Consider the following 25,695-nt stretch of genomic DNA (forward strand, 5'->3'; position numbering starts at 1 on the left):
AGAAAAGGGGTGTGGATCTACCTACACAACAACGGAGGTGTGATTTCAAAGAGCACCAGGCTGAGCAAGGTTCAGAAGGAACTGTCACATTCCATTACTTCACTGGAAATCTAGTCTTAGGGGGAAGTGTCAGAAGACTTCTTCATATGGCTCATTTTATAGAGAATTAGAAAGCTAAATAATCTAAGAGAAATGCTCATGACGTGAAATGCTTTAGTCAAGTTTAATTCTGAGGCTGAAGAAAAAAACAAGACATGTTCCTATTTAACTTATCCATCCATCCAATTTCAATAACCGCTTGTCCCGAGCAGGGTCACAGTGAACCAAAGCCTTGATTGGAAGCATTGGGCTCAAGGCTGCGGGAGGGACGACTCTCTGGACTACATGCCAGTCCATTGCAGAGTACCTATTTAGCTTATATTTGGAAAATTATTTGGCTGGTTCACTCTGTATTCTGTCGTTGTCCATTTGATTAATTTCTAACCCCAAAACAATGCATTATAACTACTATTACTATGACCATTTTATTTTATGAAACAATACATTATTTGACATATTTTAAATTCATGCTCATAATTGTTCATCTAAACTTCATACATACTTTAAAAATCATGATTTACAGATAATCTAAACATAACAAGCAGAGCATGTCTTCCCGAATGTGCAAGAAAACCTAATGTACCACTTACTATTTGTGTCAATTATATTTAGTGGAATATTACAACTCTACTGAGTTCAGTCTGGCCCCTATTTATGACAAGTTCTTACACCATTTGCAAGTTAATACACCATCAGAAAGATATCTGATTACCAATATTTAAAGGTGGATTGTTTACAAAAGGTAATTTATGATGACTGTGACATGTACTTTGTGACCAGGATGTCTGCCCACAGAAGAGAAAACATCTCCATCCTTGTTAGCCAGCTTTACAGTAATACTGCAGTAATACACATACTTACCACACTGAAAGCAAGTTAAACTAAAGTGAAAAAGAGATAAAAAAGGAAAACATTCAAAACCGTGAAGAACAATATACAGATAAAACTAACAATTACTAAAAGAAAACATAGAGTTTATTTCATTTTTGCCAAATAATACATACAGTTCTCACAATCTGTACACACAATACATTCAAAAAGAACAACATTTTTGGTATTTTGCCCAACCTAAAATAATTCTGTATCATATACCTCTGCATATTTACTCAAGTGAATAATTCAAGAAGTAATTCTAAACTGATTCTTTCTCAGCCTCTAAATACAGCCTCACATAATCTATTATAGCCACTGATGAGGTATCAAAATATGACAGCAACAAGCTCATAAAATATTGTACTGGAAATCTTGAGTCCCCTACTCGACTGTGCTGATAATGTCTTCAAAAACAACAGGACTAAGGGCTGACATGGAATGTGTATGTACTTTTATTACAATTATAATAAAGCACTTAAATTAGAAATATTTCAGGGCATTTTTAAACATGCCGTATAAAAATAAGTACAATAACAATATGGAATTTTTCTGTCATTTAAATGTTTTAAATAATATATAAACTTTATTTCGAAACATTTCCTTTATGCTGCACATATAGATGTTGAACTATTAGATTTGTTAAAATCAAAGGGTTCATTTACATCAGCAGTCTGAATACAGCTGTACGGCAGTGATAAGGTGTCTTGTCAAACAATCAGGACTTTCTCTGACTCTGTAAACATTGCAACTTCTGTAAACAGCAATATTTTCAATAATTCATAGGATATTTTCAAGCTTCAAAATGCAGATGATGCTTAATGTTTTATATGCACATTTTAATGCACACTGAACTGTACTCGTTACCGTGTCATTTCATACACATGTCAGAGTTTTGCCGTTGTCCTCAAAAACACAGGATTGAGTTACTTCTCTTAAAGAAGACAATGTGACGCTTTACATTCACAGACATAATGCAAGTCCTCTTCAGCCTTTCAAGACCACAGTTTGCTGAGTTCCCACGTGTGCTGACAGTGGGGTCGTGGCCCTGCCTTTCAGCACTGTTCCTCGCCCATCGACTCCGGGATCTCGCCCAGGTCTGCCGCCGCCCCAGGCCCGAGCGCTTTGCCCCCACCGCCGCCCTGCCTGGGGAACACCTCCACAGAGCCAGAGATTGACTGCAGAGATGTTTCCCGGAAGTAACCGAAAGCCTCCGGATCGATGATGGTCTGCTCCTCGCGGAGGCCTTGCTCAAGCAGCTTGCGCTTGTGCCTGAACTCGATGACAGTCTTTGTGTAGGAGTTGAGGGTGGTGACAGAGGCAGCCATGCAGCAGGTGAAGGAGCCCCAAGCCAAGCTGTTTTCATACAAAAGAGAATTCAATGGTGATTTAGTTAACGTTTGCTTACAATTCAACACACTCACACTCATGCACGCACAAACACAAACACACACACAGCAAAAAAAACTGTAAAGTCTGCCAATATCCAAGGGGCAAGACAATGTCTGGAACATGCTGTTCAATTTTTAAGAGACTCTTTTACTGTTAAAAATGTAGCTAAAGCCTTGTAAAGTGCCAGAAGGTAGAAAAATAAGCAAATTTATGTGATGTAATTAACACAAAGACAACATCTGGTATGGTACCGTAAATAGCAATTTTCTTGGCCTTGAAACAGTCTAATAATAGAATGAAAAGTTGTGCCATTAAATAAAAGTAGGCTTTATAATACGTCTGGCTGAGATCTATATTTACAGTCTCCAAGGGGGAGATTGATTTTTTTATGTGTGTGTGTGTGTGTGTGTGTGTGTTTAACGTAATGCAACATTAATAAAATTAATTAATTAATTAATTAATTATATCGTTTAAAATGCAAACTGTGACCAATTTGCCTACGTATCAGTCACAAACTTTTTTGACATAATGACATTGATGTTAAAGCTTAATAAAGACTGATTGTGCCAATTCATGTCTAACGTGGAAAAACTGGCACATCCAGATCAACTTTTAGACAAATGTCTTAATGTACACTGGTTGTGTACACCACAGTATAAGGAAAGTTTATTATGGCATACTTCTGATTTGTATGGATCTATTTCTATGACATATTCTTTTGGAAATGATTGCAGCATTTAACGTGGGCTGTCTCTTCAAGTACAATCTTCCTCTAAGACATCACTATGGTTTGAGATTCGTAAACAAGCACAAGCTTGTTAGCATGTTATACCTTGACCTTGTTTCCATAGAAATTCTGCAGATCACAAGGCTAAAGAGGAATCACTGGAAGACCTCAGCGTTAGTGTTAACCTACAGACCTTTTCATATTTCCTCATTTCAAATTTTATACTTCTGACTCAATGCAACATTTTGAACTCGCAAAAAAGTTTGTTTCTATGGAAACTGTATTTTCTTGAAAGGCCAAAGCCGAAATGCATTGCAATGTGTTGTGAGTTATTTACTTTCTCATATTGGAAAGAATGTATACAGCGTAAACATACAGACACAGTACTCTTTGACCAGCGTAAACTGAAGGCTGGTCTCAAGCGCTTGTTCCACACTGTTTATTATTTGTCATAACACAATTTTATTTGTGATTTATAATGATTTCCCATAATGAAGTCCCACTGGTTGAGCACACCTGCCTAAAGAGAGTGACAGTAAAGAGCATATTATGTATCATAACATAGAAAATGTAAGACTGACATAAGAAAGTTAACATTAGAGAAAGATTAAACTAGTTAAAATATTATAGCTATGCCTATTTCATACTTTATTTTATGACACAGCAAACCTGACCAAGAAAATAAGAGAATGCACAAGTATGATAATAAATATAATGTAATAATAAGGATGAATAAAGTTGTTGCAAGATATCCAGGACCAGCATTAGAATACATATATATATATACTCTATATCTTCTAAATATATATATATAGAGAGAGAGAGAGAAGAGAGAGAGAGAGTTCTGTATATATATGATATAAAATGTGAACTTGGGGCAAAGTTACACAATCATTTCAGAATATGCCATCCAAACAGATGATAACAGGTTTCTACAAAATGATCTATAATGCTGTATATGAACAAGTAGACTTCATAGATTAGATAGAATTTATCTGATTTAGCTGTTATGTGAAACAAGAGCTTAGGCTACAGATGGGTGTCTTTCTTTTCGAATTGTGACAACTGACCAGAAAGACCAGCCATAGTCCCATGAGTATGGTCTCCAGTCCTCTGGGCCAAGGCTAACGGTAACTTGGAAGACCTGTGTGTACATCATGTGGGCCACCATCCCCAGGAGTCCTATCAAACAAAAAACACATCAGTAAGAATCAACATTAGAAATGATATCTAAATGTGCATAATGTGGTTTCATCAAGCTTAAAATCCTGTATTTCCTCTTGATTTTCTCTGCAACGTTCCGGATCCCAACACCCCCATCTGTCGCTACAGTGAAACTGCACACCAAAGAGAGCCAAAGAGTTCATAAAAAATTAATTCCATTCTGGAAAAATGTTACCAGATGAACTGTTTAGTTACAAATTCAACAAAGTTGAAAAACTGATCAATAAATATCATATAACAATATAATAGAAAAATATATAAATGTCTAGAGCTCTGCTAAATTGCGTAAAGTATCAGTTTTAATAAATTCTGATGACTGGGAGCCCCATTAAATTCAGCAATAGAGGCTTGGCTTCTCTTGCATTCTTGAAAAAAATGGCTGTAATAATCACATGTTATCTACCCATCAATTTAAAAGACAGTAACAGTTTATTCAGTTAGTGTTGCAGTACATCTTCCACAAGGAGGGCAGATCAGAGCCTCTAGTTCAACTGAATCATATTTCTTGGGAGTAACAGAAGGAAGAATGACTACCCAGAGAAAATCCACTTGAAGAAAGCAAAAATAAGCAAATGCCATACAGTATAGTCCTTATAGAATAAAGCTATCATTGCTGTATAGCCTTCACCAATAGCACAGGATAATGTAGCCACAATGTCCCTCTTGTCCCTGCGATCCAGGGATTTGCTTCAGTCCTCAGTTTAATATGTTACCTCTTTACAATACTACACTCCTGTCCCCTTGAGTGCTGTATATCTGAAATCTCTGTGTCTGCATTTTCATGGTACAATAACAGCGATGCGTCGAGAGGTTACAATGACAAAGATGCAAAGAGAAGAGTTACCAATCTTAAAGACTTCATTCAGACTGGGCTCCTTCTCTAGAGGGACTGATTCATTGCATGATGCAGACTGACAGTTATGCAGCAGAAATCACATTGTTATAGACAAAGTACAATGGGATCATTAATTTCATACAGACACAAATTCCGGCTCTTCTCAAGAAAAAGAGCCGCTCCTCTACCTTGTCTGTGTAAGACATAAAATTACTCCTCTGCTATAAGAATGCCTGCAAAGGTATTATGATATTCCCTTAATGTTCTATATGACTTGACTGTTCACCAGGTTGTCATAGATGTATTTGCTCATCCTTTATCAGAATATTAACTTATTCAGTAAAAAGAAAAAAGAAAATAACTGAAAGCAATTGACCTTTCTGAAAGAAAACAAAGTATATTATTTATACTCTTCTTCACACCTCACAAAGGTAATGTGTTCCTGAAATCCCTTCGTAAGGTGAATTCTCATAACTCAAAGATATAATTACCAATTGTTTCAAAGGTTAAAAAGTGTTATGCGCTCTTGTAAAATGCGACACTTATTTAAGCTAAACATCTCCTAATCTCATTATAATGGATACAGTTACTTCAATAGTCAACATTACCAATCATAGCGATAACAAGACAGTTTTCCTTCATTATTTCCTTCATTATTTCCGATACGAAACAAAGTCTGTCCACCTGTGATCATTCAGCTTTTTTAGCTATTATGTACTATACACTTAACAAAGCGTGGGTTTCCTCCAGGTTCCCTGATTTCCTCCCACAGGCCAAAGATGTATTTCAGGTGAACTGGTGACTCTAAATTACCCTTAGTTTGTGAATGTGCACATGTGGGTTTACATCACTCTGCTGCTGACACCATGCATAAAGCCAAATGCATCAGTCTTTCCAACAAAAAGCAGCAAAAACTTTTAAGTAAGACCATATAACAACAGTGGTCCTGAAATCGTTGCACTGGCTTCCGGTTACATTTAGAGTTGATTGTAAAATCCTGCTTTTGACCTATATGGCAGTACATAGCATTGCTCCAGTTTACCTTTGTGAGATTATTGATTCTTAAATCCCAGGATGATATCTTCGCTCCTTGGATGCAGGTTACCTTAAAGTACCTGTGGTCAACAAGACCTCAGTAGGAGGTCGCGCCTTTAGTTATAGAGCACCTGAACTGTGGAATAGTCTACCAGTTACTGTCAGAAATACCCCGTCTCTATCCGTATTCAAATCCAGACTAAAGATTTACAGGTTCACTCAGTCATATCACCACAAAATTTAATTTCACTTGGCTGTGTTTTCAGCTTTTTTTCCCACCGCTGTGTCAATACGTATTAAACTTATTTCTTCAAGTTAGAAGTTATCAACAATTTCTTCTTGTTGAGCATTGCCTCTCTACAATAAGACCTGAAGAGGCTGGCCGGCCGTTACAGAAGGAACACATGCTGGCTGAAGATGATGACGAACCACGCTGATGGATGAGACGTACCTTGCTGAACTGGGAAATCACGCTACCATACAGCAACGACGCCAGCTATTACTACTTGTAATATGACTTGGAAGTCCTATTTAATCTAGAATGTCCCGGGTGGGTGAGCAGCCACTGGCACTTCAACCCCCAGAGGTTTCTTCCTCCCTTGACTTTCAGTTGGGAGTTTTTGTTTTTTTCTTCATGGCCAGTAGGCATACTTAAAGCTTTATAAAAGCATTGATAATGTATTACTCTAGTTCTTTAATTTATTTGTTTCCTTGTGTGATGTATTTGTTACTTCGCCCTATGCCTGTGTTCAAGTGCTCTGTGTCACTGCGTGAGAAGAGCGTTCTTTAAAAAATAAATTGAATTTAATTGAATCTACACCAGAACAGACCAGGTATTGTGAGGTGGTAGAGCTACCGACTGCAGAACCGTTATATAGATCTCATTCCATCGCTCAATCATTCAGTGATTAAAAGACCCAGAGACCTCCTAAACTGTGAAATTTCCCACAATGCGAACAAAAGACCCTGCCTTTATGGTTTGCTCTGCCATACAAATAAATTTGTCAGTGTAATCAAAACCTTACATATCTCTATGAAATGTGCATCATAACTTTTTTTTCAAATCAGAGGTAACTGTCCTGGAGGGATGTCCTGTAGTTCGTGAAAAAAAAAAAAAAAATTGTATATATTATCAATCTGCAAATGGAACTGAAAAATTTTGTGGTAAATCTTAGAAGAAGGATTAAAGGGAAGTAAGAGTTAAAACTGTAAAAACTTTTGTACGATTGTACCATGGCATGAGAACAAGTTTATGTAACAACTGGTTTGTAGCAATTAGTGACTCCGGTATAATCTCTTTAATCCATGACATAAGGACCCGTGTCTGCCACTAATTACAGGCTGTTTTTGAAAGGCATTTTCTGCTGTTTTTGAAAGTTGATTAGGATGTACTAAACAACAAATTTTGTTATTAAATGACAGAGCATTTTATTGTATGTACCGGTATAAATAGCACCATATAGTGCACTAGAGTTCTATCCAGTCACCCTTGTCTTACAACCTGTGTTTCTGTGATATGCTCCATATCAGTGTTACCCTGCACAGGACCAGCAGTATAACATTGAAAAGTAAGTGGTAAATTAATGTAAAAAGCAACTATTGTTTCATATAATATTTTACAAGACCATTTTAACAAAATGTATACTGATATACTATATGTATCCGCACACAGACACACTCTTGTAAGAGTTCACCTCATTGCTAGGAGTATTACTAAACAGTACTGAAAACCAAAAGAACAGTGCTGCATCTGAGCAGATTAAATTGTAGCAGTCTACCAGCTGTTTTGGATTACCAAAAACTAGATTTATAAGATTTACAGTCTTCCATCATAGATGACAGATTATGCTGCAAAGAAAAATATAGCTGGTAAACTAAAGGTTAAAGTTATTTATGTGTTCTCAGACTTGCGTCAATACTTTCAATTTGACTTTCGCTTACTTCCCAGCAACATGGTAATCTAACATCTAACCTTTTAAACTAGGTTTTATGAAGGCTACAGGGTTACAGCAAGGGCACAAAGGTTACAGGAAGAGTGAGAGGTGAAAGATCCAGATCAGAGAGCTATAATGGACAAAGAAGTGAAAGAGATGTACATGTTTAAGGAGCATCTACACATATCTGAAACTGGAAAGTCCTCAAGCACATGCCTACACACATCAAATCATGTAACGTACTATCTAGTCTAACAAGGGGAGATGGGGTTGTGTTTCCCCAAAGTTTTCAAGTAAGCCTAATTTCACAAACAATTTTGCATTTGACTCAAAAAAGCACCTAAAATTTTTGGTCCTCAGTACCTAGCAAGTTTACATTTACATTTACAGTTTGCAGACGACACCACACTCAGGCCATGGTCCTTACAGACAGGAGGTCAAAGAGCTGGCTGTCTGGTGCAGTCATAACAACCTGGAGCTGAACACGCTCAAAACGGTGGAGATGATTGCGGACTTTTGAAGAAACATCCTAGCATTATCCCCACTCACCATCATGAACAGCTCTATGCTAACAGTGAGGTCACTCAGGTTCCTGGACACTACCATCTCACAGGACCTGAAGTGGGAGCTCCACATAGACTCCATTGTGAAGGAGGCCCAGTAGAGGTTGTACTTCCTTCGCCAGCTGAGGAAGTTCAACCTCCCACAGGAGCTACTGATGCAATTCTACTCCGCAGTCATCGAGTCTGTCCTCTGCATTTCTATAACTGTCTGGTTCGGCTCAGCTACGAAATCAGACGTCAGAAGATTACAGCAGATAGTTCGGACTGCTGGAAGAATCACCGGCACACCCCCCCAGCTCTCAGAGAACTACACTCGTCCAGAGTCAGTAAAAGGGCTAGCAAAATCATTCTAGACCCCTCACATCCAGGCCACTTCCTCTTCGAATCTTTGCCACCTGGCCGGCACTACAGAGCACTAAGCACAGGACAGCCAGGCACAAGAAAAGTTTCTTTCCTCAGGCCATCTACCTCATGAACAGCTAAATGCCCCCTAGGGAGTAAACTGGTGCAATAAACAAGGCTATTTATATTTATTTTGTCACTGTCATTCTGTCTGTGCTGTGGAAGTTTCTGTCACCAAGACGAATTCCTTGTATGTGTAAACATACTTGGCAATAAAGCTCATTCATTCATTCATTCATTCATTCATTCACTTAGCAGACGCTTTTCTCCAAAGCGACTTATAATGCATACTATGTAGTGTTAGTATCCCACACACCTTATTCACCAAGGTGACTTACACTGCTAGATACACTACTTACACTGGGTCACTCATCCATACATCCGACAATTTATTGCTAGTTCTGAAATACACATGACATATAAAAACAGAAATAAAGAAAATCGCTTATAAAGGAACTCATTCTTTAAACAAAACACACACACACACATTTTCAGAACCGCTTGTCCCTTACGGGGTCACGGGGAACCGGAGCCTACCCGGCAACACAGGGCGTAAGGCTTGAAAAAGCTGAATCTAAAAGTCTGCTAAAACTACACGTTAAGGAAAGACTGCATTGAGTATCAATCATTTAAGCATAGAAATCCCTCCATTACTTTCAGTGCATGTCCATCTTGGTTTTGTTGAGCAAGGTAAGCATGTTACACCCATTTAGCTCTAGCTCAGGTTGACCGTTTAATACAGCGTAATATGTTATTATAGCTCCTTACAGCAAAAAGTAAAAGTGATTCAATTCATCTTGTTTGCAGGTACCTGAGAGCACGGTAAAGACCGCAGCGAAGGCGTTCAGCTTGAGCCCATCTATCACATTGCTTGAGTGGAAGAGTTCCAGGCACATTAGGCTGAAGCCAACGACCAGCAGCATGATGTATAGCACCTCGGAAACCACAGACAGCCAAAGAACACCTGTGAGGGAAAAAAGGTCAATCGTGTAGAAACCAGGAACACGATCACTGAAGGAAACAGGTGTGCAATAATCGTGTAAAAAATGTCATAACTGCAATACAGAGACAGAGCTAAGTTTTAAAAATCATAAACTGTACATGTAAGGAGACTCATTTGTTTAAAGACCTTATTTGTCTCAGGTTTAGATTTAGCTGACACTTTTTTCCAAAGCAACTTACATGATTCTGTTAAGGTCACAGTTATTTACCCATTTATACAGCTGGGTAATTTTTACTGGAGCAATTTAAGGTAAGTACCTTGCTCAAGGGTACTACAACCTGAGGTGGGGATCAAACCTGTAAAAAAGGCAGCAGCTCTAACCATTACACTAGCAGCTGTTTTCATGGTCATCTGTCTATAGTTCTAATGCAATTAGCTCAAGGAGCAACAGCACTCAGACCCTCTTCATTTCACACACACACACACAGTCTGAAACTGCTTGTCCCAAGTGGGGTCACAGAAAACCGAAGCCCAACCCAGCAACACAGGGCGCAAGGCTGGAGGGGAAGGAGACACACCCAGGACGGGACACCAGTCCATCACAAGGCACTCCAAGCAAGACTCAAATCCCAGACCCACCAGAGAGCAGGACCCGGTCAAAACCGCTGCACCACCATATACTGTCGAAACACACATTTTACCTTTTTACAGTAGTTATAAATAAAGTTAACAAACAGGTGACATCCACTGCTGGGAATCTTAAATGCATTTATAACCAACATTGCACTTTGGTTTGCATGAGGAATATCATCACTAAGTTCATTAGCAAACCATAAAAAAATCTAGCTTCTACCCTTTTTTTTAGTCGTAAAAGTAGAAGTAATTTAACTTCTTTATTTAAAACTCCAGTTTTAAGCATAGCCTCTTAAGATGACATCTACTTTTAGGAAAAATCTTTGTGCAAATTATTAGCATCACTGCTCAAGGTGCAAACATCAGACTGTGCCTTGATCAGTGGAGTACAAGTCATTTTATCTTATTATTAATATTAAGTTAATGAACCACTATAAATGAAATGACTGAAATAATAATGTGTTTTTCAAGACTCAAGAGCATCAACGTATATTTTGTTTGTTTATTACATAGGACATTAAATAGGATACATCTAGGCTATGGGAGAGAGTTCAAGTTAAAGTCTACGTGGCGAGAGCAAGTTATTAATATGAGCAACAAGAATTCAGTCCCAAGCATGCTTTACTATGCTGCAGTAGATCTCGTATATTCCATAAATATGAGCATATGGCATCATAACGTGAGTGGATTATTTTCTTTATTATGATTTAAACAGGGGAAGGCAAGCAAAAAATAACACACACACACACACACACACACACACACACACACACACACACGCATTTTCAGAACCGCTTGTCCTATATGGGGTCACGGGGAACCGGAGCCTACCCGGCAACTCAGGGCATAAGGCCGGAGGGGGAGGGGACACACCCAGGACGGGACGCCAGTCCGCCGCAAGGCACCCCAAGCGGGACTTGAACCCCAGACCCACCGGAGAGCAGGACTGCGGTCCAACCCACTGCGCCACTGCACCCCCTTGCAAAAAATAACATTAAATTATAATTTCCTGGCCAACAGCTGATTTCTGGCAGTCTGCATCTCAACAAGAGTAATTTTAACTCTAAATTGAATCAATTAAAGTGATTTATAAAGTACACTTGGGAAAATTGAAAACAAGGAGACCTGACAGATGTAATTTAGTGAAAAAATTACAAAACATGCAGGAAAATTGCATGCCTCTTCCAACTGCTATTAAGCAGAACATCAAATACACTGTTAATGGAATGAATGGCAAAGATACTTGTGATAATTAGAAAAACGTATGCATTTACCACAACTGACGATGGAATAACGTACAAAATTTAATGGTCCGTAATGTGGTTAAACACCTGCAGTGAAAAACTGCGCAAAAACATTTCTAAAGGGAACCCCCAGGGCCATGAGAGACAGGAAATGGAGAGAAAATCCACTGCAAGATGCTCAACAGTGGCACAAGCTGAGATTTTTTTAAAAGAAGGAGCACAAAGTCTTCAGTGTATATTGTATGTGAACAATATTTTTAGATTTGCTGAGTATCAGGCACATGGGCATTGTTCTGAAACCCCAGTATGATAGAATAACATCTGCTGCTGATTGACCACACTATCTTCTGTCTTGAAAATATGTCTTTGATGTGCCACTAGGGAGGCAAAAAAAGAATAAATAAACAGAAAATTACCATTTCAAGAATGTATTGCTTTTCTGGAGAACGTTGGGGATCTTGCTATGAACCTCCAAAACACACACACATTATGCCCTAAAAATTGTTAATCTGCCACTGACAGTGCAGTGCAGAAATTCCTACAGCATCATTCATCTTCATCATAACTAAACTCAACTGTTTTTATGAATTTCTCTTTCAACAAGTAAATGTGTTTACTGCACTGGAACTGGGTAACAACATACAATGTATACAGAACAGAAACGTTACACTTAGGTGTAAATCTAATCTTCGGAGTTTTCCCTGTTTATCATTAAGAGAATAAATGGCGAGTGATTGTTTCCAACTTTCTCAACACCAGTCGGAAAGAAACTGCAAGTGCGTCAGTCATCAAGAACACATTTACTTGTTGAAAGAGAAGTACAAAAGTAATGTGATTTTTATTTTACTTGGGAACCTGATTATTTTATAATCCTATGAAAGTTCTACAGGGGAAGCAGGAAAAGACCACAGACTGAGGGCTGTCCTTTGTATCATTCAGGTCGTACTGAATCTTCTTATATTTCGGGAATTTTTAACATAGTTTTCCCTGTGTACCCTATTTTCTATATCACACATGCAAAACAACGACTAGGCATTTTATACCATCTGCAGTCCTTCATTACAGAATGATGTAATAAAGAAGAAATATTCACTAATTTGAGGAAACTGGGAATAATTTCGAGTGTCTTTAAGGTGTTCCTGTTTGTATGTCATTCCTCGGAAAAGGTAAAGGGGAAATTAATGCTAAAATAACTACTACTGATCAGAAGTATTTAGTTTGATTATGACTACTGCTGGAGATTTGCAACTGAAAAGTTCTAGAAACTTCACAAATGTTAATTAATGTGATATGTCGATTAATTAAAAACAAAGCAAGTTTATAAAAAGTGACTGACTTTACATGTTTTTGCCTTTCTTAGGACTCCGACCATCTGAACTCATTGTCCTTTTCATTTGTTAGTCTTTCCTACGGAGGGGAGCGTGGTGGTGCAGTGGGTTTGACCGGGTCCTGCTCTTCAGTGGGTCTGGGGTTTGAGTCCCGCTTGGGGTGCCTTGGGATGGACTGGTGTCCCGTCCTGGGTGTGTTCCCTGCGCCCTGTGTTGCTGGGCTAGGCTCTGGTTTGCCGCAACCCCGCTTGGGACAAGTGGCTTCAGACTGTGTGTGTGTGTGTGTGTGTGCAGGTAGTCTTTTCTACAGCGTTACTTTATGGACTGATTTTCTAATAATCGGACAGTCTTTAGCTTAATGGTTCAAGCTAATGACTTGTAACCTAAAGGCTGTTGATTCAAATCCGGTTCCTCCCGCTACTGTATCGTCTTTAAACGATGTGTTTATCTTGAACTGCTCCAATATCAATACCTCGGTGTATTGATAGGTGAACAGATCCTTTTGGATAAAGATGTCAGCTAAGTGACAAATAATATAACTGCTTGTTTGAGGCAGTGAGTAGTGTAGTGGTGGGAGCCGTTAACTTGTAATCATAGGACATGTAGTCACATCCCTGCCTCTACTGTAGTACCCTTGATCATGGTACTTATTCCAAAATGTTCCAATAAAGTTATCCAGCTGTATAAGTAAGTAAACAATTGTAAGTGGCTATGTGCAAACTTGACATAAGTTACTTTGGACAAATACATCACCTAAATAATGATTAATAATAATACAAACCAGATTGTGGTTTTATTTGATGAATTTCATTTAAATTTACTGAAAATATGTTTTGTCCATGAGCAAAAACTGTGTATTGAAGCTGTTAACATTGCTCATGGTTCAGAACATTAAAACCACCTTTGAAAAAGGAACTTGATAGTTGAGTATAGATTTGACTGTTGAGATGCTTTACTGAGCTCAGGCAGTTACTGTTATGAAAGGGCAGCCAAATGCTTTTGCTGAAACTTACTTCATAGAAACGAGTTCCTACATACATTTACTAAAGAGGAGGCTGGAATATGATATTCTCACAGTCGGTTTACAAAGCGACAAATATGGGAATGTACCGACATGTGTGTCTTTGCATCATATTATCATATATATGCATAGATTTCCATATATTACCATTAAGCTGGATACTGAATGAACCAAGACTGATGTGGCCTGTGATTTTTAAATTTTTTTTTCGTTTGGACCTAAAGAGATGTTAGAACAAGCAAAATCTCTTTTGGTATTTTGAAGTGAAGGGTTTACCAGACAGTTTCATGCTGTGCTTACTGCTGCATGCAATTTGAAATACTTGTACAATCTGTTTTGAGTTTGACAAAGCATTTTTGAATATAAGGAAGGATGTGGAAAAGTTCACAAGAATAATGTTTTGTTGTATGAGATGATATAAATGTTTCTTTTACTACAAAACCTCTGCATAATGAGGCATTTAAGACGGGGAAGGAACCCTTCACACTTGATGGTAAGGCAGGCACATGCCCCATCTTCATTCTTCTGTCTTCATTATTGAAAAATCAATGATTTTCTTCCATTAGTTACAGTTGTATAGCTATTATTATGCAGAAAATACATATGATTACTGTGTCCAGGGTTTGGGGACCTTGCAGGATCTCAAAATAAAACAGGATGGAGTGACGAAAGGATGACCAGAAGGTATAACACAAACAATACAGCCTCATGTTACTCCAGTGGATTAACAAACAATATCTTGCAAAGTCGGGCAACGTCTGTCCTTGTATAGCATTACAGTGACATTCACCATCCACTGAGATATTATTTTATTGGATACAGCCTGAACATTTGTCATCCCAGGAAGCCCACATATGACAGGTCCAGTTTCCTGCAGGTCCTTTGGACAGCGAAGCCACGCTGAGTTCTGGGCTAGAGTAAGAGCAATGCTCTTGATTGTGAGATTCTCTTGATTGGGAGGTTAAGGAGATCCTTTAGCCTTCACAGGCAAAGGAAGCACAGGCGCTATCCTTGCTCAGAGCTGGGTGCCCTCTATCTATGAACTGAAGGCATCTGATTTCATTGTAATTTAGCCTATTTCACTTCAGTTTGATTTAAGTGGACACTTTCATGACTAATTGTGCAGCAGGAATAAAATAAAGTATCACTTGGATTTTCCAGTCAAGGAGGAAGCTGACAACATCAGGTGAGAGCTCACCAGGAGACCAGGTGAGAAGAATAATGCTCTGAATCAGAGAAACAAATAACCTGTGTGAGTACTTAGAGGAGGCTACGATACTCATTGAAGAAATGGCTACAAAAGAGTGCCAGAAAGCAGTCCAATCCACCAACAATGTGTTTTTCTGGTTATGGCTAGTATAAAAAAAACACTTATGGCTCGTTTCAATGAACACTGGTTTTAATGCAGGACGCTGCTAGGAATCTCACATCACTAATGATGACTCGTCGCATACTGAGAGCATGAAAAAATATTAACTGTAGTACTCAAAGGAAATATACAAAATTATTAAAGGGAAAATTATGTTGATTAAACATGGGGAAACACCCCCACATCCTGTTACAAGACCTGAATAAATGCAACCAGAGCCTTTACATTTGACCTCCAGTAGTCCTTTTTAGGGGGTGCAGTGGCGCAGCAGGCTTGGCCAGGTCCTATTCTCTGGTGAGTCTGGAGTTCGAGTCCTGCTTGGGGTGCCTTGTGATAGACAGGCATCCCCACCTAGCTGTGCCCGCCCCCCCCCCCTCCAGCCTTGTGCCCTGTGTTGCCGGGTTAGACTCCGGTTCACTGCGATCCCACCTGGGACAAGCAGTTTCAGTCAATGTGTGTGTGAGGTCATCAATGTGACGTTTTTGCTCTAATAGCTCCATCTCAATGTAAGGATTTTGGTTTTGTCAGGATCACTTATCACTTGACAAAAATAAAAACTCTCTTTCTCATATCTCATAATTTTAATGCATAAATGGAAAATTTATGTATGAAACATTCTATTAGTTTGGGACTGGGGTTCCATAAGGCTGGGATTCATTTGTCTCTCGAATCTTTGATTTCTATGCTTCAAACAGATGCTTGGAGATTTGTCAACACCTTTACGGAGAACTTTCAAACAAAAAGTACAGGGGAAAATAATTGTTCCATTGTTTTGCTTTCCGTTGGGAAAATCTACTGTCAAATCAGTCTAAAAAATGTAAAACAATGAAGCCTCAGAAGTCACAGCAGCCACAATGGCCATACATATGCTTAATACCTTCAGTGTTTGTTTTCAAAATTAATCTTCTGTGCGCTGACAATGTCATGTATCAACAATAATTTCAGAGGGATTTAACTCATTACTTTTAAAATTATATAAAAGCATTTAAATATGAAATGTCTGTATCTTCCAATGTCAAACAAAGCAAAACTGTAGTTAAAAAATACAAGATCAGAACACTGTCAGATGTAATTAGACTCAAAATTGTTCAAAATACACACCTTGAAAAAGTACATGCAAAGGCAAAATGTAAATGTGAAAAAAATTGAAATATTAATAAAATTGTCTTGCATACTTCCCTAAAAGTGTTTACTTTATAATCTTATTGGCTACATAAGCCATCCAGCCATCCAATTTCAATGACCACATGTCACAGTGAGCCGGAGCCTATCCCAGAATCATTCAGCACAAGGCTGAGGGGGATTTACCCTGGATGGGACACCAGAAATGTTTCCTTTATATAGTTTTTTATATAAACTATTCCTTGTACACACACACACGTTTTCAGAACCGCTAGTCCCATACGGGGTCACGGGGAACCGGAGCCTATCCGGCAACACAGGGCGTAAGGCCGGAGGGGGAGGGAACACACCCAGGACGGGACGCCAGTCCGTCGCAAGGCACCCCAAGCGGGACTCGAACCCCAGACCCACTGGAAAGCAGGACCGTGGTCCAACCCACTGCGCCACCGCACCCCCCTGATTCCTTGTACAAATGTACAGAATTTTACAGAGGGTAGTACAGTGGGTTATGCTGCCAGTTTACAGCACCTGGACAGTTGGGGTATAGGTTCAAATTCAGCCTGAGTGGAGTTTGCAAGTTCTCCTTGTGTCTCCTTGGGTTTTCCTCCCATAGCCCAAAGACAAGCAGTTCAGGTTAATTGGCAATGCTAAATTAGCCATACTTTGGGAAAGGGTGAGTGAGCATGTGGCTACCCAGCAACGAACTGGTGTATTGTCCAGGGAGTATACCCCCTCCCAGCCTTATTCCCAGTCCTTCTGGGATAGGATCTGGACCAGAATGACCCTGAACAGAACCAAGTGTTTAGTAAAACCAAAGTATTTTTTAATGCTTCCATGACACGATATGCATAAACATTTTAGAAATCACAATTTCCACTACAGCCAATTATAGAATTGTATTTTTAACATACATTCAGAAGGAAAACTACCAGGTATGCCTGAAGCTAAATGTGACAGTACCACTTTTTTTTACACGTATCTATTCATTTCAAGCTGACTCAGAATGTTCCATCTTCACCGTATTGTATATCTTACATTTATTCATTTAGCTGACATTTTTCTCCAAAGCAGCTTATGCTATTAATCTGCCTACAATTACTTACCCATTTATAGAGCAGGGTAATTTACTGGAGCAATTAAGGGTAAGTACCTCATTCAAGGGTAACACAGCTGGAAGCGGGATAGGTGTATTCAACTGTAAGATTTTTAGTTACGTATATTTTTCTTTGATTTAGCTACATACTGTACTTTAGCTGCCACTTCTATGAATAATGAGATTCAATGAATATAAAAGAGTTGGTAACTGTTAAACACAGTTCCACTGGTAGGCTAGTCTGCTAGGTAACCTGGCAATTATCGTTACTCACCCCTCTCTGATGCTGGAGCCAGATCAATAAAGCTTCTGCAGTTTTCACCTGTGAAGACACAAAGGGCAACATGAAGTATGGTTCTTTATATAAAACTTGGCATAGTAGCACTGGCATAGCTCACCTGTCTGCCTAAAGCTATGAGGATCATCAGGCTACAGCTCTCGCAACAGTGTACTGTACTCTGGTAACACAACTGCAGGAATTCAGAACATTAGAAATTTCATCGACAAGCCCTCACTGCAGATAAAACATAACAGCCTATGTTGCACAGTTTGGCAGCCATCCCCAAGTAGATGTCAGTGCCTTGGTGATAAAATATAGAGTTTGGTGCAGAACTGTTCACAAAAAAAGATAATGAAAAAACCCTCACTGCTCATTTTCATCTAGAGCCAGGAAGCAATAGGCAGCTTGTAGCCAGTTATATGTACTTATACATTTCAGAATTTTCATGTCAACTCATACACAATGCTATTATAATTTGCTTAATTGAGTTTTCTGTGAGGGGGTGCGGTGGTGCAGTGGGTTGGGCCGGGTCCTGCTGTCCAGTGGGTCTGGGGTTCAAGTCCTGCTTGGGGTGCCTTGCGACGGACTGGCGTCCCGTCCTGGGTGTGTCCCCTCCCCCTCTGGCCTTACGCCCTGTGTTGCTGGGTAGGCTCCGGTTCCCCGCAACCCCGTATGGGATGAGCGGTTCTGAAAGTGTGTGTGTGTGTGAGTTTTCTGTAATGTGTTGGATTGAACTTTATGACTGATATGTTCTTAAATTTTTACAAACATTTACATTTTAAGTGAGGGTGCAGTGGCATGGTGGGTTTGGCTGGGTCCTGCTCTCTGGCAGGTCTGGGGTTCGAGCCCCGTCGGGGGTGCCTTGTGATGGACTGGAATTCCGTCCTGGGTGTGTCCCCTCCCCCTCCAGCCTTACGCCCTGTGTTGCTGGGTTAGGCTCCAGCTTGCTGCAACCCCACTTGGGACAAGTGGTTTCAGATAGTGTGTGGCTTGGTAACTATGATCATGCATGCAGTGTACATGTATATAGATATATATTCACATCAAAATTTGAAACACATTGTCTAAGCAACTGTTTTGCATCTGGCAAAATGGGAAAGTGAAGGACAACTCAAACTAAAGACCAGGGCATAAAATATTGCAAAAAAAAAAAACAAAAAACTTTCCAGCAAGTGAACTCAAACTTCACTGCTACTGTAGATGTGAAAATACAATGGTCAAGGTGAATTTTGGCCCAGAAGGCATCCAGTTCTTGGCCACATAATACTCTACATGACCAGTTAAGCAATGTGTCAAATCCTCTGGAATTCAAAAGGGTGCAGATGGTTGGTTGGAAGATTGTATATTATTCAGACATCTCAGTTAACATTAAAATTACATTAACATTTTCTGCCAGAATTGATTTTGGAAATACATGTCCAATGTTGGATGATTAAGCTCAAGGGAATAGTGTACTATATGCTAGAGCATAAATTTTCTTTCCAACTGGAAGCCTTGGGGATTAAGAAGAAAAATAGAGTCTAGTCAGCAAAAATTTTCAACAGTTCCTAATCTAATATGTCAGGGCTGAAACAATATAATGTCCCTAACAACTGAGGAGCTCAAAGCTGGTCTAATGAGACAGATGAGTGCTGATTTCAGGTCTAGTTATGTATTTCCCTAAAATATTAACGTTTTGCTGACGCATCAGTTTGTTACAAGGAAGAGTGACTGTCTGAAAAATTCATGCCTTTCTCTATGAAAATAGTTGAACCTTGCTTACTAGGCATATACACCCATGAGGTTTACTGAAAAGTGCTATATCCAGTGTAAAAAAGTGCTGAAAAGCTGCCTGGAATTTTAGTTATTTGAGCAGATGAAACAAATGAAGGATTAGGAACTGTAATTATGAACCAGAAAATGCAGTTTTCAAAAGATTCCCTTCACTGTCCAGTCTGGCGTTAAAATGTGCATGGCTTGTATAAAATACCAAAGGTGCGCACGCAATAAACGTGGCGATGCTCCGAAACAAGTGCTGTCACTCTCTATCACGCATTGCTCCCAATATTTTACCCATTTATGCGGTTGGGAAAAATTCCGGGGGAAAAAAAAGAAAACACATTGCTCAAGGATACTACAGGAATAAAAGGAATTGTGGGTAGCGCATGCCAGTGAGTATTGCCTCCTTCCAGTCACCCATTATCGAAAGCAGGCAGCTTTATATATACAGGGTCACGGTGCAGGCAATAGGGTCCTACAGTATATATGTATTTTAATTTAAATGCATTTTCCAGAATAAATGGAATACTTCTATAATTGTGTATATCTTGTAAAAATTTCAGCCAGCAATCTCTGTATAGAGTAGCGATGTTGACCTAAGCAATTTTACATCAGCTACCATACGGGGTCCCAAACAAGCATGTAAGTCCATTCATGACAGTTCCTGAAATCCATTTCTTTACCCAAGTAAACCTATAAAATTCCAATTAGGTTTAACACTAAACCACGGACGGCAAAACATGCTGTACATTATGAAAACTGTTGCCGTAATTCGTTGCGCCGACGTCTGATTTGCTGATGTCTGCAGCAGGATTATAGCAGGGAGCAGGAAGCACGATCGTATTACGTCAGATCTGAGGTCACAGCGTTGGCTTACGGCAAAGTTTCGAACAGACTTTAAGATCTTACTGCATATTTACAGGGTTCTTAAGGGTTTAGTCCCTTCATATTAATCAGAACTTTTTTAGGATGTACAAGCCAGCACAGTCCTCGATCACAGGAGGCAAGCTTTTTTATAATACCTAGAATAAATAAATCAGCCATTGGTGGGGCCACATTCAGTTATTGGGCCCATAAATTGTGGAATAGTGTACCAGCCGAAGTCAGGGATGCCTTTGGCCACTTCATTTAAAATTAGTCTGAAGGCCGACTACTTTTTCTTACCATCGTCCACATAAGACCGCAATCCATGCAATATGTGCTTTCTTGTGCTTCAGTCATGTATTATAACCATATTAATCTGCTCTTCTGAAATCCAACACTCCAGCAGGCCTGGAAGAACATCACTGGGTTGCGACCAGCAAGCTCTGACTCTGACCCACTGAAGGTCAGCGTGAGAGGGGGAGACAAGATACGACCTCACTGTGTTTTAAACACTGTTTTGCCATAATTGTACAGTGTCAGCATGTCCAGAAGGGATGGTGAGCAAGTTGTGGTATTTATTTATTTATTTATTTATGTATTTTAAATCTTTAATTTAAAACTTTCTTTCATTTTCAACCGCTTGTCCTGATCAGGGCTGCAGGGACCTAGAGCCTATCCCAGAAGCACTGGGTGCGAGGCTGAGGAGGTTTCACCCTGGATGGGCTGCCACTCCATTGACCTTTGCAACTTCTTAATAGAAATCAAAAAATTCTGTTTTGTGCAGAATACACGTATCAGTGACATGATTTTTGCACTTCACTTTTTATCCTATTTCTTTCCAAGTCATATTGACAAACGCTAATAATGGATTTTATGCAGCTGCTCTGATGTGCTTAACCTGGGTTCCAAAGGTGTAAAACAATGTTGTCCATGCCAGTGTGGAACAGTTATACCCCCTTGCAGCCCTACTTGTTACAACTGTAAAGCTGGACACATGCAATGTTTAACTCTGGAGCCGGCTGAATTCTGGACTGAGCCACTCCAGAACTTTATTAACAAATACACCTTATGTACATGCTAACATATTGCGGAACGAATGGATTATTTCATATTCCATTAAAATACAATTAAATATTTGCCTGTAGGAAAATTTTATGACTTAATAAAACTGCAAGTCACACCTGCTGTCGATGATTAAACCATTAACGGCACTATTGATACCATATTCAGTGTAAGGCATTTTATGTGTTACCAGTAAAATGAACACATTATAATTCATTGTGACATTCACATAATATACTAATCAAATTATAAATGATTTTTCCTCTTGTTTCAATTTTACGTGAGGATTGAAAGTGGATCGTTTATTAAAATTTATTACTGCTGTCATGTTTCAATGTACTGTACATCTCGTTGGATAAATCTAATGATTAATGAAGTGGAAAGAAGGTGGTAACATGTGCTTTGAGAAAAAAATGAATCAAGTCCCGTTATATAATCCTTAATAGGATGATTTTTTTTCTGCGTACATGGCTCCTACGAAAGGGTTTAAGAGGAATTCAAGACATGGAAATCCTTGGAACAACTGTAGAAATTTTCTATGATGTATGCAGTTGTACTGTACTATATTTTGTCAATCTATAGTAGTTTTGTTTATTTTTATATATATATACTTTACATATATATATATATATATATACACTGTATATTATAGTAGGACTAATATAATATATAATTATAGTATATATATATATATACATTTATTATAGTATATACATATATACATATATACTGTATAATATATATATATATATAGTTTTCATCGACAGTAATGACCCAGTTTTACCTTTATTTATTCAATAATGTACTTTCATATCAGTGTGGTTTAAAATAGCTGCAATCCTTTCAAGGTATTTTTTTAATTTCTATTTGCCATTTTACATGACAAAGGCAGTCAAACTGTATATACAAATCTAGTACAAAATATTTATTTAACAGTATAAAGAAATGAATAGTAGATTATAGAAAGAATTCTTGGGATTAACATTATCAGTGCTTACATAGGATCTAAAGATACACCAGAGAGTAAACCACGTGACTCACATTAGTCAATGCACAGAAAGCCTATCTTGCATTGCTCCCATCCAGTAACATACCACTAAGCTTTCTTCAGCACCCAGACCTTATTCCCAGAGGTCAAATATTTGATTTCAGGGACTGCTGGCTGACTATCTGAGATGCTGTTGTGACTTGTTACTCAGATATATCCATAGAGAGCCACTGCCATATGGTATCTTGAATGAAAAGGTCACGCTGTACTGTGACTTAAAAGTGTATCATACTAGTTTAGAGATGAAGAAATTGCATAAAACTATTGAATGTGAAAAGAACAGAAAACTGATTGGTCATATTTAGTAATTAACCTTAACCATGATTCAGTTAAAGCTTACATTCTATTTATTTTTCAATTATTGTAAAACACTATTAAGGGAAGGCCACATCTTGTAAGTACCATGAATAGCATTTCAGAAGGAATTTCATGAAGACTTTCACTGTTAGGCCTTCCACTCCAAAAGTATGTCATTCCAGCTATATCTATTTATCCTACAAAACATTATTACATTGCATTAATTAGATATTCTTCATTAGTCCAATAGTAAGCATATTAAAATAACCTTACAATGCTGTTTCAAAGTGTATTAGTGTTTTGAAAAGAAATACAGCATATGTTTTCATCCTATTACTTTTATTTTGCCTTTACATTTGTGATGAGTGGCCAAAGAGCTAAAGTCCCTGTTTTACATGTCAAACACTGTCAATGAATATGGTACATGTAAAATTTCAGTAAAAAAAATAAACGGATATTTTTGAATTTTCTGATTATTTACCTTTCAGATTTTAGTTTTGAAACAGCAATGGCCAATCTTTGTGTATAGAATTTGAAACATTCACAGTTTGCAATACGCAATGTAAATGTGTGATTACCAGCTGTGGTAAGTGCAGTAAAAACTGAAAAGGTTGCAGGATTTACAAAAAGTGAATGATGGAGCAGGCTTATTAACTAGGGGGACCAGCTATATACTTGCCAGTGTATTAGCAGTGATACTACAAGAAGTTATACACAAATACTGTGGGGGGGGGGTATCCCTAAGGTACTCCCCTCATACATGTATTTCAAGAGTTGCACTAATACTTGTTAAGATCAATACGTTTTACAGTTTTAACATACATGCATGCCAATGCACAATTACTAACTTTTCCACAGTGCAGACGTGCGAGGAAAAAGTATTTCTAGATATTTTTTTCTGAAAACGTTCATGTTTAAATACGTATATGACATCTAATGTTATAATAATACAATTATTAGAACAATATAATTATGATTCCAGATAAAGGGGCGGTTTAAGGCATTTAAGTTTTTCAAAGGTGTTTAAAAAGCACGAAAAAAGTAGCCCAAAATCGTCGACTCGGAAAAGGACCGAATCGGAAGGTTCCTAGTTCGAATCCCGCCCCTGCTGTAGTACCCCGGTCGAGGTACTTACCCTGAATCGATACCGTGACAATACCCTACTGATTATCTCACATAAGTATACGTAACCTTGAGCAAAGATGCCAGGTGGAAAAAAAAAAATGCAAATAACAAAAGGCGACTTTTTATTCAATTGACAGGTATAATAATTCGATGAGAAAAGTCGACCGCGAAGTCAGTAATTTAACCAAGTCCACTTGACCGACTGGCGGTGCAAGCAGGAGACAATCAATGTCATGGATGATTATTATTATTATTATTATTATTATTATTATTATTATGATTATTATTATTACTGTGCGCCGCACCTTGCCCGTTGATGTCCTCCTCGCACGAGTACCATATTCCCGTGTGGAAGTGCCTGAAGAGGAAGCGGTCGTCGCCGGTCTCCCAGCTGTAGTGCACTTTGCTCTGGTCCGTCTCGTTCACGCCGTAGTTGATGCAGTTGTGCAGCCGCTGCTTGCTGCAGTTGGGCTTGGGGACGCGCTGCGTGCCCTCGCACCAGTAGGTCGTGATGAACGCCGTGGTGGAGAAGAAGAGAGCCACCAGGTTGAGAGCCACCGACAGCAGCGCCCTGCCTTTTCTGCTGCTCTTCATTGTCTGCGGCGGGCGGGCCGATCGGAGCGGAAACAGCTCATCAATGCAACGTGAATTTTCGGGAAATAGTATTATTAATAATCTGATGACAATGAATGAATGAAACGAATAAGCAAAGGAGCTGGAATTAGCGGAGGAGCAGGAGGGTTTGCGGAGACGAGTCGGCGATGATTTTTAGTACGAGCGCGTTAGAGTGTCTGCGCTAAGTTGGAGGACGGTGACGGTCCGGGGAGCGGAGAGCAGAGCAGCTCCCTGGTCAGAGTGTGAGGATGGAGCGGAGCCTGTCGGAGAGCTGCGTTCAGCATCGTCCTTGGAGCCTCGTGCCGCCTCGTGCCGACGCGCGGATGAAGGGGAGCGCGAGACGAGCGCGCAGATGGGGGAGCACGTGCGGACTGTCCTGCTGGAGACACGGACTGGACTTCTGCTGGTACGGAAAGTGAACGTCATGCCACTAACCCCCCCCCCCCCTTACTTTACTCTCTCTCTCTCTCTCTCTCTCTCTCTCTCTCTCTCTCTCTCTCTCTCTCTCTCTCACACACAGACACACACACAGTCCGCCGTGCTCTGTTGTAAAACTATATTTACAGTGAGGAAGCACTGTCAGTCTCTCCCACCATCACCTACACACGGTGAGAACTTATAATTACCTCGTTTTATGAAGCCCTGGCTTGAATAGTCACTTTGTCAAGCAAACCACTTTCTAGTGATACTCTGTCACACACCTTATCTGAGTCCAGAAAACATATGTGTGTGTATCCCTGTGCCCCCTCCAACAGCTGTGCCGAAGGGCAATACTGGTGCACCAGAACGTTCCACCAGGTTTATATGTGCAG

At 39.2% G+C, this 25,695-nt stretch overlaps 1 protein-coding gene across 1 annotated transcript; it reads right to left on the reverse strand.

The window, feature by feature from the left end:
- Positions 1-2,024: 2,024 nt before the first annotated feature.
- On the reverse strand, positions 2,025-24,918 carry LOC108926770 (germ cell-specific gene 1-like protein). The gene is made up of 5 exons (XM_018739700.1): positions 24,574-24,918; positions 18,109-18,156; positions 9,893-10,045; positions 4,159-4,270; positions 2,025-2,325 (listed from the first exon to the last, which is right to left on the reverse strand). The coding sequence occupies exons 1-5, from the start codon at positions 24,860-24,862 to the stop codon at positions 2,025-2,027; spliced, it is 903 nt and encodes a 300-aa protein (XP_018595216.1). The 5' UTR covers positions 24,863-24,918.
- Positions 24,919-25,695: the final 777 nt, after the last annotated feature.

Source organism: Scleropages formosus, chromosome 20 (assembly GCF_900964775.1).
Source record: "Scleropages formosus chromosome 20, fSclFor1.1, whole genome shotgun sequence".
Taxonomy (NCBI): Eukaryota; Metazoa; Chordata; class Actinopteri; order Osteoglossiformes; family Osteoglossidae; genus Scleropages; species Scleropages formosus.

Coding starts and splice junctions, on each gene's coding strand:
- LOC108926770 (XM_018739700.1), bottom strand. CDS start 24,862: ATGAAGAGCAGCAGAAAAGGCAGGGCGCTGCTGTCGGTGGCTCTCAAC. Junction 10,046..18,108: donor GGCTCCAGCATCAGAGAGGG/GTGAGTAACGAT, acceptor TTTCCCTCACAG/GTGTTCTTTGGCTGTCTGTG. Junction 2,326..4,158: donor GACTATGGCTGGTCTTTCTG/GTCAGTTGTCAC, acceptor GTATGAAAACAG/CTTGGCTTGGGGCTCCTTCA.